General features: G+C 42.0%; 1 protein-coding gene across 1 annotated transcript in view; it reads right to left on the bottom strand.

Moving 5' to 3' along the window:
- Positions 1 to 15,974, bottom strand: part of atp6v0b (ATPase H+ transporting V0 subunit b) — a 40,834-nt gene that overhangs the window by 20,511 nt on the left and 4,349 nt on the right. Inside the window, exon 2 of the mRNA XM_067990100.1 lies at positions 8,435 to 8,483. Within this exon, the coding sequence (XP_067846201.1) occupies positions 8,435 to 8,483 (49 nt within the window). The remainder of the gene's footprint in view (positions 1 to 8,434; positions 8,484 to 15,974) is intronic.

Below are 15,974 nucleotides of genomic sequence, written 5' to 3'. Positions count from 1 at the left end.
CTGTTTGAAGTACCAGGCATGCTGTAAAGGCTCTCCTAAATGTTTGAGTCAAAATGTCTATCAATATGAATTTAAAAATACATCTACATGAGAGTTCATGCCAAAAAAGTGTGCCTATACAATATTTTTGTTACTTCATTATTTCTCTCTAGTCTCCCAGTGTCAAGTATCTTCCCAACCTAGATAGATAGATATACACAAACACATTTTATAAATATTTATATTGCACACACAGATGACATGCAAAGTGGACAGTAACCAGAGGCTACTTTGAAACCATAAACATACATTTCCATAACCCCACAGCACAATCCTGCTTTCTGCAAGGATTATTTGCCCACATTGCATTATGCAGCATCAGTTGCCAGAAGCACACCAAGTAAAAATAATTTATTTATTGAAGTGCTAATCTAGAACATTTATTAGAACCACCCAATTTGCAAGGTCATTGTTCAGCATCTGTTTTAACCAAAAATAAGAACACAGTAAACTTTACATCAACACATCAGTCTGCATGAGAACAAGATTAAATTAAGATTCCACCACAAAGATCAGGGCAATCCCTGTTCCTGGAAGAAGCTGTGAAATACTGACTCAATGCGAGAATTGAACACTTTCAATATCAAAGGGAATCAATCCATTTCACTGTTTTAAGTAGAAGATGAAGCAAACTTTTAAGCACAACTGCGTTCATCTAAATTACTACATAATTCTAAATAGAGAGATATCTGAACACTCCCAGTCAACAGATGTACATTTTCTTTCCACATTTGCCTGAATTGAACACCAATATTCTACAATGAACTAGCCAAACATGCAAAAAGATCCCTGAACCAACCTCAGTTCTTGGTCTGAAATCTGAACCAAAAGTAAAAACACATTGAATAAATTGCTTAGTGCAGATTCTACTGTTGAATTCTGGATGCTCCGGCTTCTCTCCCATCATCTTGTGTGCTGCTTCTATGCCAGCAGCTAGCATTTAGAGGAATTTCCATTTATTTGCATCCACGCACTGGTAGCAACAGTAGCGGATAAGGAAAGTCAAGAGTGAGACCACTGCATTGGAGAATTGGCACACATCCCCACTAGCAAAATTGGAAAACTTCGTATAATAATCTGTAATATCTACAGAAATATATTTAAAATTTTACAAATAGCCACCAATCCTGTGCTTACAGGAAGGTCATATGTTATTTCTGTTACAGCTGCTTATTACATTTAAGCTGGTTTAAATCTCAGTTACCTCCCAATTTGTGCTGCCACAGTAGGTGATGAGAACTTTTTCACTTTGCTTTCTCCCCTTGGTGTGATCACCTCCTACTCCACAACATTGGCCTACAGCCCTGGCTAGAACCTTCCGCCAACCAGTGCCCTCCACCTGTCGCTATATATAAAAAGTCACAGATCCTGGATCCCTCACCTGGCAGCCACCAAACCATCGGTGGCCCAAAAGACACCCATGACCGGCTGGCCTATGGTCTTGGCCTCATACCTCTCCAAAGAGTAACCTGCACCTGCCAGCCACAAAATAAGTCTCAAGGCCCTCAGCATCTCTGTTGCCCGAGTTGTGGATTGGGGAAGGGATCTAGCGAGGTCTGCATCGGTGGGGGGTAGTGGTATAAAGAATTGGGACACGCCAGGATTAGGTTTAGTGGGCACCTAACACCATAGCATCACCTATCTTAAGAGATATGAAATGGGAGCTGGTAGGACTGACGGGTAAATGTATATGGAAGATATAAATGTAAATTATAGCAAACGTCACACATCCTTAAAGTGCAAGCTACACTCAAGACTTAATATTTTACTAGCAGATCTCCCATGGGATTGTTTATGGAGGATATGCTCTCTCTTAGGGTCTCAGAAAAAAGTTCTGCATATAACATATTTGCTGTGCTTACACAAAGATCACATCTCACTATTGCCACCAGACTTCAGCATTAGGATACTGGTATTGCAGCAAGATTAACCTGTATCTGGTTTCCATAAAACCAGGTCAGTTCTGCAACCTCTTCCGTTTTCCTCCCCCCACTCCCAAATATTGTCTTTTTTAATATTGTGATCATGTACAGACCAAGCAAATCACACTGGTTGGTTAGGGAATCAGCAAATCGCTCAAGATTGAAGTGAATAGCTGGACGAGTTCAGTCAGAGGCTTACATATATGGGTTGAATCTCTAAAGAGTAAAATGATGGGGTAAAAGAATTTTGCAGTTTCAAGGGAAACAACATTTAAGAACAAGTGTCACCATCAATAATCCTATATCCTCCTTTTAAAAAGTTAAAAGGAATTGTGATTGGAGTTTTCCCCTTTAAAAAAGTAACCTCTCATTAAAATTTGTCAACCAATGCAATTTCTGACAGATTATTCCACCATAAAGATCTGATGTACAATTTCTTCATAGAGTACAAAAATTGCTTGAGGTCAGCATACAAACAGGCATCCGCCCGCCCCCATGACTTTCCCAGGATATGTTTCAATAAACAAGCCTCGACTGATCTCTTGTATGTGTGCGCAAAGGGAGGGAGGGAAGTGGGAGAATTAATGAATGTATCTCCTGGTTATATTCAATTGAAAGATTTACTCTATCTCTTCTTCCTTTTCCCTCACTACTCAGTGCAAAGATCCCTATGCTCTCCTTGCACTTCTGTAATTTTTATTGATTCATGTCACTCTGAAAACCCACAAATGTTGCAACTACTATATCATCATTATTGGGTGGAGGAGGAAGTTCCAAAACTATTGAATCACAATTTCCATCTAATTCTGCCTATTTAAAGAAAACACGTTTAAATATTGAAGTGTCGCTATCAAAGGGGACTAACTTCAACCGAATTTTCCTAAATACATACAGTTGAAATTACGAAATTAAGTCCGGGGTACTTTGTTTTAATTCAGCTCCATCAGACCATCACGCACCAAAACTCTTCCAGTTTCTCTTCCTCCTTGGTTTGTCTCCCTTCCGGCCATGTACCAGCACTCACTTTAACAGTAACTATTTTGTAACAGTTTAATTTTTCTAAGACCAGTAGTGATAGCAAAGTGCAATATTGTTAAATAGTAATCTGCAACACTTATGCTTAAAGCACATGCAAATCAGTATCTCACTGCAGCGAAACATGACTATTTCTCCCACTATATGGGTTTCAAATATTACATTGGTGTCTTCCATTTCCTGAACACGGCACTAAGTATAATTCAAGGAAACACACACTTCCATTATGATGTTCTGGTTTATTTCAGTCCCTTCATTGGTAGCTGAAGGTTTTACCACCTCAACTCTATTCCATGGAATTCCCTACCTAAACCTGCCCAACGCTCCACTTCACTTCGGGTACGGTAGCATAGTGGTTATGTTACTGGACTAATAATCCAGAGTCACGAGTTCAAATCACGCCACCTCAACTGGGGAATTTAAATACAATTAATTAAATAAAATCTGGAATAAAAAAAAAACTCAGTGATAGTGGCCATGAAACTACCCATCTGGTTCACTAATCTCCTTTAGGGAAGGAAACCTGCAGTCCTTACCCAGTCTGTCCCATATATGACTCCAGACCCACAGCAATGTGGTTGATTCTTAATCTCTCTCTGAAATGGCCGAGCAAGCCAATCAGTTGTATAATCTCACTACAAAAAGTCTTAAGAAAAAAAAAATGGACGGACCACCCGGCACTGGACCACCAGGCACCAGACACGACAAGGGCAAACCAAGCCAAGTCGGCCCTGTAAAGTCCTCCTCACTAACATCTGGGGATTTGTGCCAAAATTGGGAGAGCTGTTCCCCCGACTAGCCAAGCAACAGTCTGACATAACCACACTCACAGAATCATACCTTTCATCCAAAGTCCCAGACTCTTCCATTACCATCCCTGGGTATGTCCTGTCCCCCCGGCAGGACAGACCGACCAGAGGTGGCCGTAGTGATATACAGCTAGGAGGGAGTGGCCCTGGGAGTCTTCAACATTGACTCCGGACCCCATGAAATCTCATGGCATCAGGTCAAACGTGGGCAAGAAAGCCTCCTGCTGATTACCATCTAACGCCCTCCCTCAGCTGATGAATCAGTCCTCCTGCATGTTGAGCACCACTTGGAGGAAGCACTGAGGGTAGCAAGGGCACAGAATGTATTCTGGGTGGGGGACTTCAATGTAGCACCACTACTGACTGAGCTGGCCAAGTCTCGAAGGACATAGCTGCCAGACTGGGCCTTCGGCTGGTGGTGAGCGAACCAACAGTAAGAGAAAACCGACTTGACCTTGTCCTCACCAATCTACAGGTGCATCTGTCAATCACAGTCTTTGTGGAGATGTCTTCACACGGAGGACACCATCCAACGTGTTGTGTGGCACTACCACCATGCTAAATAGGAGATTCAGAACAGATCTAGCAGCTCAAAACTGGGCATCCATGAGGCTCTATGGGCCATCAGCAGCAGAATTGTATTCCAGCACAATCTGTAACCTCATGGCCCGGCATATTTCTCACTCTACCATTACCAACAAGCCAGGGGATCGACCCTGGTTCAATGAGGAGTGTGGAGGAGCATGCCAGGTGTACCTAAACACGAGGTGACAACCTGGTGAAGCTACAACACAGGACTACATGCATGCTAAACAGCAGAAGCAACATGCTATAGAGAGAACAATGCAATTCCACAACCAACAGATCAGATCAAAGCTCTGCAGTCCTGCCACACCCAGTTGTGAATGGTGATGGACAATTAAACAACTAACAGGAAGAGGAGACTCGATAAACATCCCCGTCCTCAATGATGGCAGATTCCAGGACGCGAGTGTAAAAGACAAGGCTGAAGCGTTTGCAACCACCTTCAGCCAGAAGTGCCGAGTGGATGATCCATCTCTGCCTCCTCCCGATATCCCCAACATCAAAGAAGCCAGTCTTCAGCCAATTCGATTCACTCCACGTGATATCAAGAAACGGCTGAGTGCACTGGATACAGCAAAGGCTATGGACCCCGACAACACCCCGGATGTAGTGCTGAAGACTTGTGCTCTAGAACCAGCCGCGCCTCTAGCCAAGCTGTTCCAGTGCAGCTACAACACTGGCATCAACCAGACAATGTGGAAAATTGCCCAGGTATGTCCTGTCCACAAAAACAGGACAAATCCAATCAGGCCAATTACCGCCCCATCAGTCTACTCTCAATCATCAGCAAAGTGATGGAAGGTGTCGTCGACAGTTCTATCAAGCGACACTTACTCACCAACAGCCTGCTCACCGATGCTCAATTTGGGTTCCGCCAGGACCACTCGGCTCCAGACCTTGGTCCAAACATGGACAAAAGAGCTGAATTCCAGAGGTGAGGTGAGAGTGACTGCCCTTGGCATCAAGGCAGCATTTGAACGAGTGTGGCACCAAGGAGCCCTAGTAAAATTGAAATCAGTGGGAATCGGGGAAAACTCTCCAGTGGCTGGAGTCATACCCAGCACAAAGGAATTAGTGGTTGTTGGAGGCCAATCATCTCAGCCCCAGGACATTGCTGCAGGAGTTCCTCAGGGCAGTGTCCTAGGCCCAATCATCTTAAGCGGCTTCATCAATGAGTTCCCTCCCTCACAAGGTCAGATATGGGGATGTTCACTGATGATGGCACAGTGTTCAGTTCCATTCGCAACCCCTCAGATAATGAAGCAGTCCGTGCCCGCATGCAGCAAGACCTGGACAACATCTAGGCTTGGGCTCATAAGTGGCAAGTAACAATCGTGCCAGATAAGTGCCAGACGATGACCATCTCCAACAAGAGAGTGTCTAACCACCTCCCCTTCACGTTCAACGGCATTACCATCGCCGAATTCCCCCACCGTCAATATCCCAGGGATCACCATTGACGAGAAACTTAACTGGACCATATAAATAATGTGGCTGCAAGAGGAGGTCAGAGGCTGGGTATTCTGTGGCGAGTTACTCACCTGCTGACTCCCCAAATCCTTTCCACCATCTACAAGGCACAAGTCAGGAGTGTGATGGAATACTCTCCACTTGCCTGGATGAGTGCAGCTCCAACAACACTCAAGAAGCTTCACACCGGCCAGGACAAAGCAGCCCGCTTGATTGGCACCCCATCCACCACCCTAAACATTCACTCCCTTCACCACCAGCGTACCGTGGCTGCAGTGTGTACCATCCACAGGATGCACTGCAGCAACTCGCCAAGGCTTCTTCGACAGCACCTCTCAAACCCGCGACCTCTACCACCTAGAAGGGCAAGGGCAGCAGGCACATGGGAACAGCACCACCTGCACGTTCCCCTCTAAGTCACACACCATCCCGACTTGGAAATATATCGACATTCCTTCATTGTCGCTGGGTCAAAATCCTGGAACTCCCTTCCGAACAGCACTGTGGGAGAACCTTCACCACACTGACTGCAGCGGTTCACCACCACCACCTTGTCAAGGGCAATTAGGGATAGGCAATAAATGCTGGCCTTGCCAGCAACGCCCCCATCCCATGAACTAATTTTTAAAAAAACTTCACTTCTTAAAACCTTCTTGAAGCCCATCCTTTCAACCAAGTTTTCAGACACCTCTCCCAACTCTCACATCATGATTTGATAGCTGCTCCTTAATCCAATTTTTTTCTTCTCCCTACGTGAAGCACCTTAGGACGTTTTCTTCGTAAAGGTGCTATACAAATGATTGTTGTTGATACGCTGCATCTCCCATCCCCCACCAAAATACCCTGGGGACCTTGATTCATCCTGTACAAGGATCTGAGTTGGAACTACAATAAAAGTCTTTGTACTTGCTTACCAGCCTAGTGTCTGCAGTTTTCTTTCAGCCTAGATTCCACCATCGTTCTTATTTCCTACCTTGTCTCTGCCCCTACCATCAGATTTTATGAACTAATAGTCATGCCTATAACCTTCCCCTCTTTTTTTTAAAACCTCGTCCAAAATAAAAATAAGTGCAACCCAGGCAGGCACATTAAACATATAACAAACCACCATATCTTTGGGCATTTAACCAGGAATATCAACCTTACACAAAAAACAATGTAAATTTTAGGACATAGAATTCACACAATGAAGTATTAAAATCATGAAGCAGCAGCCAGGATTTCCCAGTTCTGTACAGAATGATCAAAAGAAAATGAAATTGTAGACTACACCCATCTCTAGAATTCTGGTTATCAGGCAGTACCAGGCACTGCAGGTCACCTGATGGGTTCACAAAAACTTCAGCGTTCATCTGAATAATTGGATAATTTTAAATTCATCCTACCATGCCTCATCTTGGTCATGCTGTGGGATTTGAGGCAGTGGAACGGAAAGAAGAGACACTAGGCAGAAGCAAGATACTGTTTCAAAGGAGAGGGAAGTAAAATATTGATTTACCCAGTGCCACTCTTCCCACAACTCTAACACACCACGCAAAGTGACATTTGAAGATGCTTCCTATCTATTGTAGAGGTGTCCTATCTATCTATCTTTGAGAGGCTAGTAATTGGGTTCGCACTACCCAATAAAAACTATGAGACTACCAAACGCCTTTCAAGTTTTATATTTTTCATGGGAGGTAATCTTGGCCCCAAAATTCCAATCACAAGATAAAGCCTTGTACTGCCCTCTGGCAAAACAAAACAATGTAGGAAAATGTTCCAAAGTGCTTCACAGGAGTGTAATCAGACAAAAAATGACACCGAGCCATAGGAGTTTTAGGAGGGTGATTACAAGCTTCAAAGAAGTAGGTTGTAAAGAGTCTTACAGGAGGAAAGTAAGGTGGAGAGACAGAGGTTTAGGGAGGAAATTCCAGAGCTTAAGGAGTTTCATCAGCACTTGACTACATTGAGTGAGGGCACTGACCAGTTTGAGCTTGAAATTGCTAGTTTCTGGGTGTACTGAAGCAGACTGAAGTGGCAAGCTACAGACAGACAAGGCAGGATTTTGGGACCAGGTTTCTAGCCAATTGTCCTTGCCAGGGAATGTATGTGATGAGAGAGATTTCAGGAGGAAAACAAGAGGCGCGGGGCTGGGGGGGGGGGGGGGGTCGGGGGAAGGAAAAGGACCTCTTCAAACATATGACATCAGCTGATATTCTGTATAGAATCTCAAATAAAATCCTGCTACACCATGACACAGGATAACTGATGATATCATTCTTTCTTTTACTTACTGTGATCTAAGTTGTTGATTTATGTTGAACTGTGAAAATTTAAGTTTCACAATAGTGAACCTCAGACTACAGAAGAAGCCCAACAGAATGCACACCCCATAACGTTTGGCTACTGCACAATTTAATTTAAACAAGCAAGATATTAGTAACTGATTGGATTGCCAAAAGGACTTTCTGAAAGTCCTCTCTGATTGGGTCAAAGCAATGTTTGTACTAAATCAGCTTGGAAATAAGTTAAAAGGGCCAACTAAATTGTTACAAATAAATGAAAAATTCATTTTTTTAAAAAATGACTTACCATCCTATATCAAAGCGAAATCCTAGGTCAAATATTGTGTAACAAATGCCTGCAATAGAAAGAAACAAAGTTACATTTGAGAACAATAGATACCAAGATCATCTTATTGTGGGCATACTAACAACACAGAATTTAGTTGAATTTTTAAAATCAAATGATTGCAAGTCTGACTGACCAGAAATGTCAGGTCTTCTTGGGGTGGGTGTGAATTAAGTTCCAGTAATATGAAAGAGACTTTTTAAAGACTTCAATATGGCAGAATTTTCTGGTGTCAGGTTGGAGGTGGGTGGGGGGGGGGGAGAAATAAGAGAAGAGACTGTTTTCTCATTAGTACTCTCCCCATAAGCACAGCGACTACAGTATGCTCATCATCTTTCAACTAAATCATAAACCATGTGAATCCTGGTGATTTTGAGAAGCAACCTTAACATGGATAATCTCTCCAGTTAAATTAATGTAAGGAGTCTTACAACACCAGGTTATAGTCCAACAGCTTTATTTAAAATCACAAGCTTTCGGAGGCTTCCTCCTTCGTCAGGTGATGACCTGGTGTTGTAAGACTCCTTACATTTGTCCACCCCAGTCCATCACCGGCATCTCCACATCACAGTTAAATTAAAACAGATCTTTACTATTATCTTAAGAACAAAATTTAATTTAGGTTGTAGTGAAATACATCCAGGACAGCATTAGCCTGTCTCTGTCCGAAGGTGCTCCAGTATTTAGTCTGCCACATCTCACACCAGGTGGCATTTTGAGAATGAACAAGTCACAATTTAAAAATTAAACTTCAAGAATGATGCATTTGTGCACTTTAGGTCACAGGTTCATGATCATGATTCTGAACAAGATTACCCAACTCAACCACTCCATCAGGTGATAGTTATAGATTATAGGGTTGATGTCCAACAGAAAACAGATGAGATTCTTGGCCCATTAATTTGGATTTGATCCAGACCTAGATCCCAGAAATAAAAGGTCCATGTTTGAATGCAAAAGATTCTTGGCCCTGTAGTTTGGATTTGATCCAAACCAAGGTGCTAGAGATGAAAGGACAGTGCTCAAAATCAGAGTTTCCTTCCAAACAGGTATGTCAAAAAGGGTTGATTAGTATTATCCTGAACCAGATCTTTTTTGGGAGCTACTAAACATTTCACACTCAGCAAATCTATTCATGCTTCAAACTGGCTAATATCAGTATCGGACCATAGATGTAGGCAGAAATAAAATTGGACTCTCGGCATAAGGGTAATTAAATACAGATTTCAGACATCTGCAGTATTTTGCTCTTCATTAGATAGATATTTGGTCTTCATTCCTATTCTACTTAAAATCAAGTCCACCCATAATATGTTAACAGTAAGAGGAGGGGTGGGGCCGATTAGGGACCATAAAGGAGATCTACTCATGGAGGCTGTGGGCATGTCTGAGGTATTAAATGAGTACTTTGCATCTGTCTTCACCAAGCTGTCAGAGTCTTGGTAAAAGGAAGATATAGTTAAAATACTGGATAGGCTAAAAATGGAGAAAGAGGTACTAGATAGGCTAGCTGTACTTAAAATAGATAAGTCACCTGGTCCGGATGGGATGCACCCTTGAATGCTGAGGGAAGTAAGGGGGGAAATTGCGGAGGTATGGCCATAATCTTCCAGACATCCATAGATACGGGGATGGTGCCAGAGGACTAGAGAATTTCAAATGTTACAACCTTGTTCAAAAAAGGGTGTAAAGATAAACCCAGCAACGATAGGCCAGTCAATTTAATCTCGGTGGTGCGGAAACTTTTGGAAACGATAATCCGGGACAAAATTAACAGTCACTTGGACATGTGTGTGGATTAATTAGGGAAAGCCAGCACGGATTTGTTAAAGGCAAATCATGTTTAACCAACTTGATAGAGTTTTTTGATGAGGTAACAGAGGGTTGATTAGGTGTATATGGACTTGCAAAAGGCATTTGATAAAGTGCTACATGGTAGGCTTGCTATTAAGATTGCGGCCCATGGAATAAAGGGGTCAATAGCAACATGGATACAGAATTGGCTAAATAACAGGAAACAAAAAGTAGTGGTGAACGGCTGTTTTTCAGACTGGAGGGAGTTGTGCAGTGGTGTTCCCCGGGGTCAGTGCTGGGACCACTGCTTTTCTTGATATATATTAATGACTTGAACAGGGCACAATTTCAAAATTTGCAGATGACACAAAACTTGGAAGTGGAGTAAACAGTGAGGAGGATAGTAATAGACTTCAAGAGGACAGATACAGGCTGGTGGAACGGGTGGACACATGGCAGATGAAATTTAACGCAGAGAAATGCGAGGTGATACATTTTGGTAGGAAGAATGAGGAGAGGAAATATAAACTACAGGGTACAATTCTAAAAAGGATGGAGGAACAGAGGGATCTGGGGGTGTATGTGCATAAATCATTGAAGGTGGCAGGGCAGGTTGAGAAAATGGTTAAAAAAGCATACGGGATCCTGGGCTTTATAAATAGACATTTACCTGAGGAAGGAGGAAGCCTCCGAAAGCTTGTAAATTTCAAATAAAATTGTTGGACTATAACTTGGTGTTGTAAAATTGTTTACAATTATAAATAGAGGCAGAGTACAAAATCAAGGAACTCATGATGAACCTGTATAAAACAATGGTTCGGCCACAACTGGAGTATTGTGTCCAGTTCTGGGCACCACACTTTAGGAAGGATGTATAGGCCTTAGGGAGGATGCAAAGGAGATTTACTCGAATAATTCCAGGGATGAGGAATTACACAGATAAACTGGAGAAGCTGGGATTGTTCACCTTGGAGCAGGGAAAGGTTGAGAGGAGATTTGATAGAGATATTCAAAATCATGAAGGGTCCAGACAGAGTGGATAGAGAGAAACTGTTCCCATTGGCGGAAAGGTCAAGAACCAGAGGGCATAGATTTAAGGTGATTGGCAAAAGAACCAAAGGTGATATGAGGAAAAACTTTTTTTTTTAAACAAAGTGAGTGGTTTGGATCTGGAATACATTGCCCGAGGGAGTGGTGAAGGCAGATTCAATCATGGCCTTCAAAAGGGAACTGGATAAGTACTTGAAACAAAAAATTGTGCAGGACTACGGGGATATGGCGGGGCAGCGGGACTAGCTGGATTGCTCATGCATAGAGCCGGCACGGACTCCATGGGCCGAATGGCCTCCTTCCATGCTGTAACCTTCTATGATTCTAATATGTAAACAGCAGTTCTACAACAACTTTACTTCAGTGCAGTACAGAGAGTGCAGCACTGTTGGGAGGTGCTATTTTCAGATGAGATATTTAGCTGAGGTATATCTGTCCTCTCAGGTAGATGCAAAACATCCCATGGCACTATTCAAAGAGGAGCAAGTGAGTTTTCACAGCATCCTGGTCAATATTTATCCCTCAACCAAATTCAAACAGATTACCTGGTCATTTATTTCATTGCTATGCACAAATTTGATGTCGTGTTTCCCTACATTAATACAGTGATTACACTTCAAAAGTACCTAGTTGACTGAAGCACTGTGGGACGTCCTGAAGTTGTGAAAGGCAATATATAAAACTCAAGGTCTGTCTAACATTACACAAGGACCAGCTATAGTGGGTTTTAAGAAATACAAAAAAAGTGAGCACTCTGTGGGTTGAGCTCTGATGATGAGCGGTGAGGAAGCATTTTCTCCCAAAGATAAGAATTTGCCCTTTTAGGAGGATGCAGTCTGTCAGTGGATGGACATGCCACTCAAATTATTTAATGCTCATTACTTTCCAGCATTTAGCTCCAGCACCAATGGAAAAGAAAGGAAAACTTCTCACTTTCCAGCCTAAACTATCTGAGCTATGTACAGGGGTTCACTTTCTAGCCTAAACTATCTGAGCTATGTACAGGAGTTCAAGAGTCTGGCATTCTTTATTCTAGAGAAGAGATATTTCATGGAAAGTGTTATTCAAGTTTTTATACCCTTAAGGGAACAGGTAAATTTAACCATGATGAATATGCTCGAGATTGCTGCAAACTCTAGAACCGGTGAACATGGTCTCAAGCTTAATGGTACAAAGATACTTTAGATTGTGGAAAATGGCGAGTGAATGATATTAGTTTTTCACCAGCAAGATGCATTATAGGCTTTACTATTCTTGTACTTTCCTATGATCTTGAGAGCAGCAATTAATTGGTTGAGAGAGATTAGCAGTCATGTCATACTGGCTGACATGTTACACTCTTACCAAAATGCATAGAAAATAGATTTTTAAAAATGTTACAACAGTCCAAATTTGTTTTTCATTAGCAATTAATAGAAGAGTTGTGTGTCTTAATTACTATCCTGAAACTCTCACAGCAAAGACAGGAAAACACTTGGAGATTCTAGATCTCTAACAAAAACAGAAAATGCTGGAAAGACCCAACAGGTCAGACATCATTTGCAGAGACAACAGAAAGTAAACATTTCAGGTGTAGATGAACAGCATTTTTAAAAAAGGCATATAACAAAGGGAAGTGGGAGGAAAAAAACGGATACAAGAGAGGAAGCACCTGCAAAGTGCTCAAATGGAAATCAGGAGGTGGTTATACGGTTGAAGTGATATTGACAGGAGAGAATAGGAAGAAGCATAATGAAAGAAATTAAGACATTTAAGAGGCAGAGAAAGTGTGAATTGCTGATGTGGAGGAGGGGTTGAAGCATGTCTGAAACAAAAGCAGAAGAATCTGGCAAAGTGGAACACAATTCAGCAGCCTGGGAGAAAAAAAAGGCAGGCCAACACCAGCAAGCGTTGTGACAGAGGATCTCCATCCCAAACACCTACCCTTCCCCTGCCCAGAAACACCGATGCACCCATCCCACATCATCATCCTCTGCAGCAAAAAAAACTGGAGCTAAGTTAGCCTTCTACACTGTTCCAATGAAGCTCAATGAAAGTTGTTCCACATTGCCAGCTTCTTGTTTCCATTTTAGACTTGCCTTACACCCCACTGCCTCAGCTATTCACACATTCCGTGCCTCTTAAATGTCTTCAATTTCTTTCATTACACTTCCATCTGTTGTCTTATGTTACTATTACTTCAACCATCTCCTGTTTTCTATTTAAGCTCTTCATTCTATGGGGTTATTCCCTTGCTCTTCTTTGCTCTGTTCGTTTTTAAATGCAGTTCTGATGAGTCTACACCTGTAACATAAACCAGCCTGTTCTCTCCACAGATGCTGACTGACTTCTGAGCATTTCCAGTTTTTGTTTCAAATTTCCAGCCCTCTGCAATATTTTGTTTTTTCCTAAATTTCTGTTGTTCACCCAGCAGTAAACTATGCTATACCATTATCTGTTAGTCTCCACAGAAGAGGTAATGGGGAGCACTCACTTTATAAACCTGCATAGTGAAAACTAGTTTCACTCATATACATGATTTTTCCTAACAACCCAATTTTTTTCTCCCTTCACCTGAACGATAGAATGATACAGCACAGAAGGCTGCCATTCGGCTTATCGTGCCGACCCTTTGAAAGAGCTATCCAATTAGTCCCACTCCCTTGTTCTTTCCCCATAGCTCTGCAAAATTTTCCCCTTCAAATATTTATCCAATTCCCTTTCGAAAGTTATCATTGAATCTGCTGCCACCGACCTTTCAGGCAGTGCATTCCAGATCACAACTCAGTAGTATAGCACAGAAGGAGGCCATTCAGCTCATCGTGCCTGCACTTTGAAACTCGGTGTAAATTTTTTCCTCGTCTCCTCTGGTTCTTTTGCCAATTACCGTAAATCTGTGTCCTCTGGTTACCGACCCTTTTGCCACTGAAAATAGCCTCTCCTTATTTACTCATCAAAACCCTTCATGATTTTGAACACTTCCATCAAATTACCCCTTAATCTTCGTGCTGGGTGCCAGCAGTGCTCCAGCACTTCAAACAAGTAACTACATTCTTCAAGCTACAGCCTAGGCAGTAAGTACACTGAGGCTTCAACAATAAAAAGACCGTACATTTATAGAGCGCCTAAGGACATGCCCAAGTCACTGCTGTAATGTGGGTAAATGCGGCAGCCAATTTGCACAAAGGTCCAACAAACAGAAATTAGATAATTGACCAGATAATGTGTTTCTGGTGGTGTTGGCTGAGGGACAAATGTTGGCCAGGACATCAAGAGAATTCCCGTGTGCTTCTTCAAATGGTGCCATAGGATCTTTTACATCCACTTCTTCAGTACTGCACTGAAGTGTCAGTCGAGATTATGCACTTAAGTCTGGAGCGGGGTTTGAGCCCATAACCTTCTGGCTGAGAGGCAAGAGTGCCACCAATAAGCCAAGGCAGACACCTAAAAGCAACAAAATTTTAAAAAAATATATACTGTATCCACCCCACCATATGGACATTGTTATTTATATTGACTATTCTTTCCAGCACAAAGGGTTGTAGAAGTTTGGAACTCTCTTCCGCAAACGGCAATTGATACTAGCTCAACTGCTAAATTTAAATCTGAGATGGATAGCTTTTTGGCAACCAAAGGTATTAAGGGATATGGGCCAAAGGCAGGTATATGGAGCTAGATCACAGATCAGCCATGATCTTATCAAATGGCGGAGCAGGCACGAGGGGCTGAATGGCCTACTCCTGTTCCTATGTATTGTAAGTATAGTTTATACGTCAGCTGTACCTCTATTTGCATAGAAATCAGTGGGAAATAAATTTCTCAATTAGATTTACTTTTACTTCAGCTATATAGTTGACAATTATTACATAACAGATCAGTGACTTTTCTCAGCACGCTTATACCATAAATGAGTTTTCTACCCCAATCTACCTTTACCATGATAAAGCTCTGCTGCACTTTTCCTCTACGATTTTGTGCTGTACAATCAAGCACAGTAAACTCGTCTGTATCCTCTGGAAGTGTTGCCCAATAGAAATCTCTGACTAGCCACAGGCATGGCTACAGTGACATGACTTTAGTCACATCCACTAATTTTAGTAGAAAACTCCTTGCTCCTTGCGTGCACCCTCAATTCGGGTAAACATCTACAGCACCACCATTTAGTGACAAAGGAAGTAAAGATCTCACAATGATCAAAAAAAAATTGAAAACTCTGCTTTACATCATCAAACGCACAAAAGGTTAAAATACATGTGCATTTCGCTGTGGGAATAAGAGTCAAGATCACATGCCCATTACTCATTTTTTAAATTTACCAATCAGAAATGCAATTAGCCAGATTTGGATTCCCAATTAGCCACATGTGGCTAGTGGCTAACATATTGGACACTATCTAAAATGCTTCACTGCAGAGCAAGTTGTTTTAATGTTAAAATGCGCCTTCAACATTTTGCACAGATCACTTCTTTCAGTCCCACGTTGCTTTGACATTGTGAAAAAAATCCTGCAAGCTTCGGCAAACCACATCAGAATAGTTCTCCACTTAACCATTTTTAAACCTGCATTAATCTACAATGGTCATAAAACAGACTTGCAGATAACCATTTTGTGCACTTGTTGATGGAAAGCAGAGTGTGCAAGTGTTTTGTTGATCATTGAAAGTTCTTTACTTCCTTAG

The sequence above is a fragment of the Heptranchias perlo genome, chromosome 9 (assembly GCF_035084215.1).
Source record: "Heptranchias perlo isolate sHepPer1 chromosome 9, sHepPer1.hap1, whole genome shotgun sequence".
In the NCBI taxonomy this organism is placed as follows: Eukaryota; Metazoa; Chordata; class Chondrichthyes; order Hexanchiformes; family Hexanchidae; genus Heptranchias; species Heptranchias perlo.
This window is presented reverse-complemented; position numbering and strand designations above follow the sequence as displayed.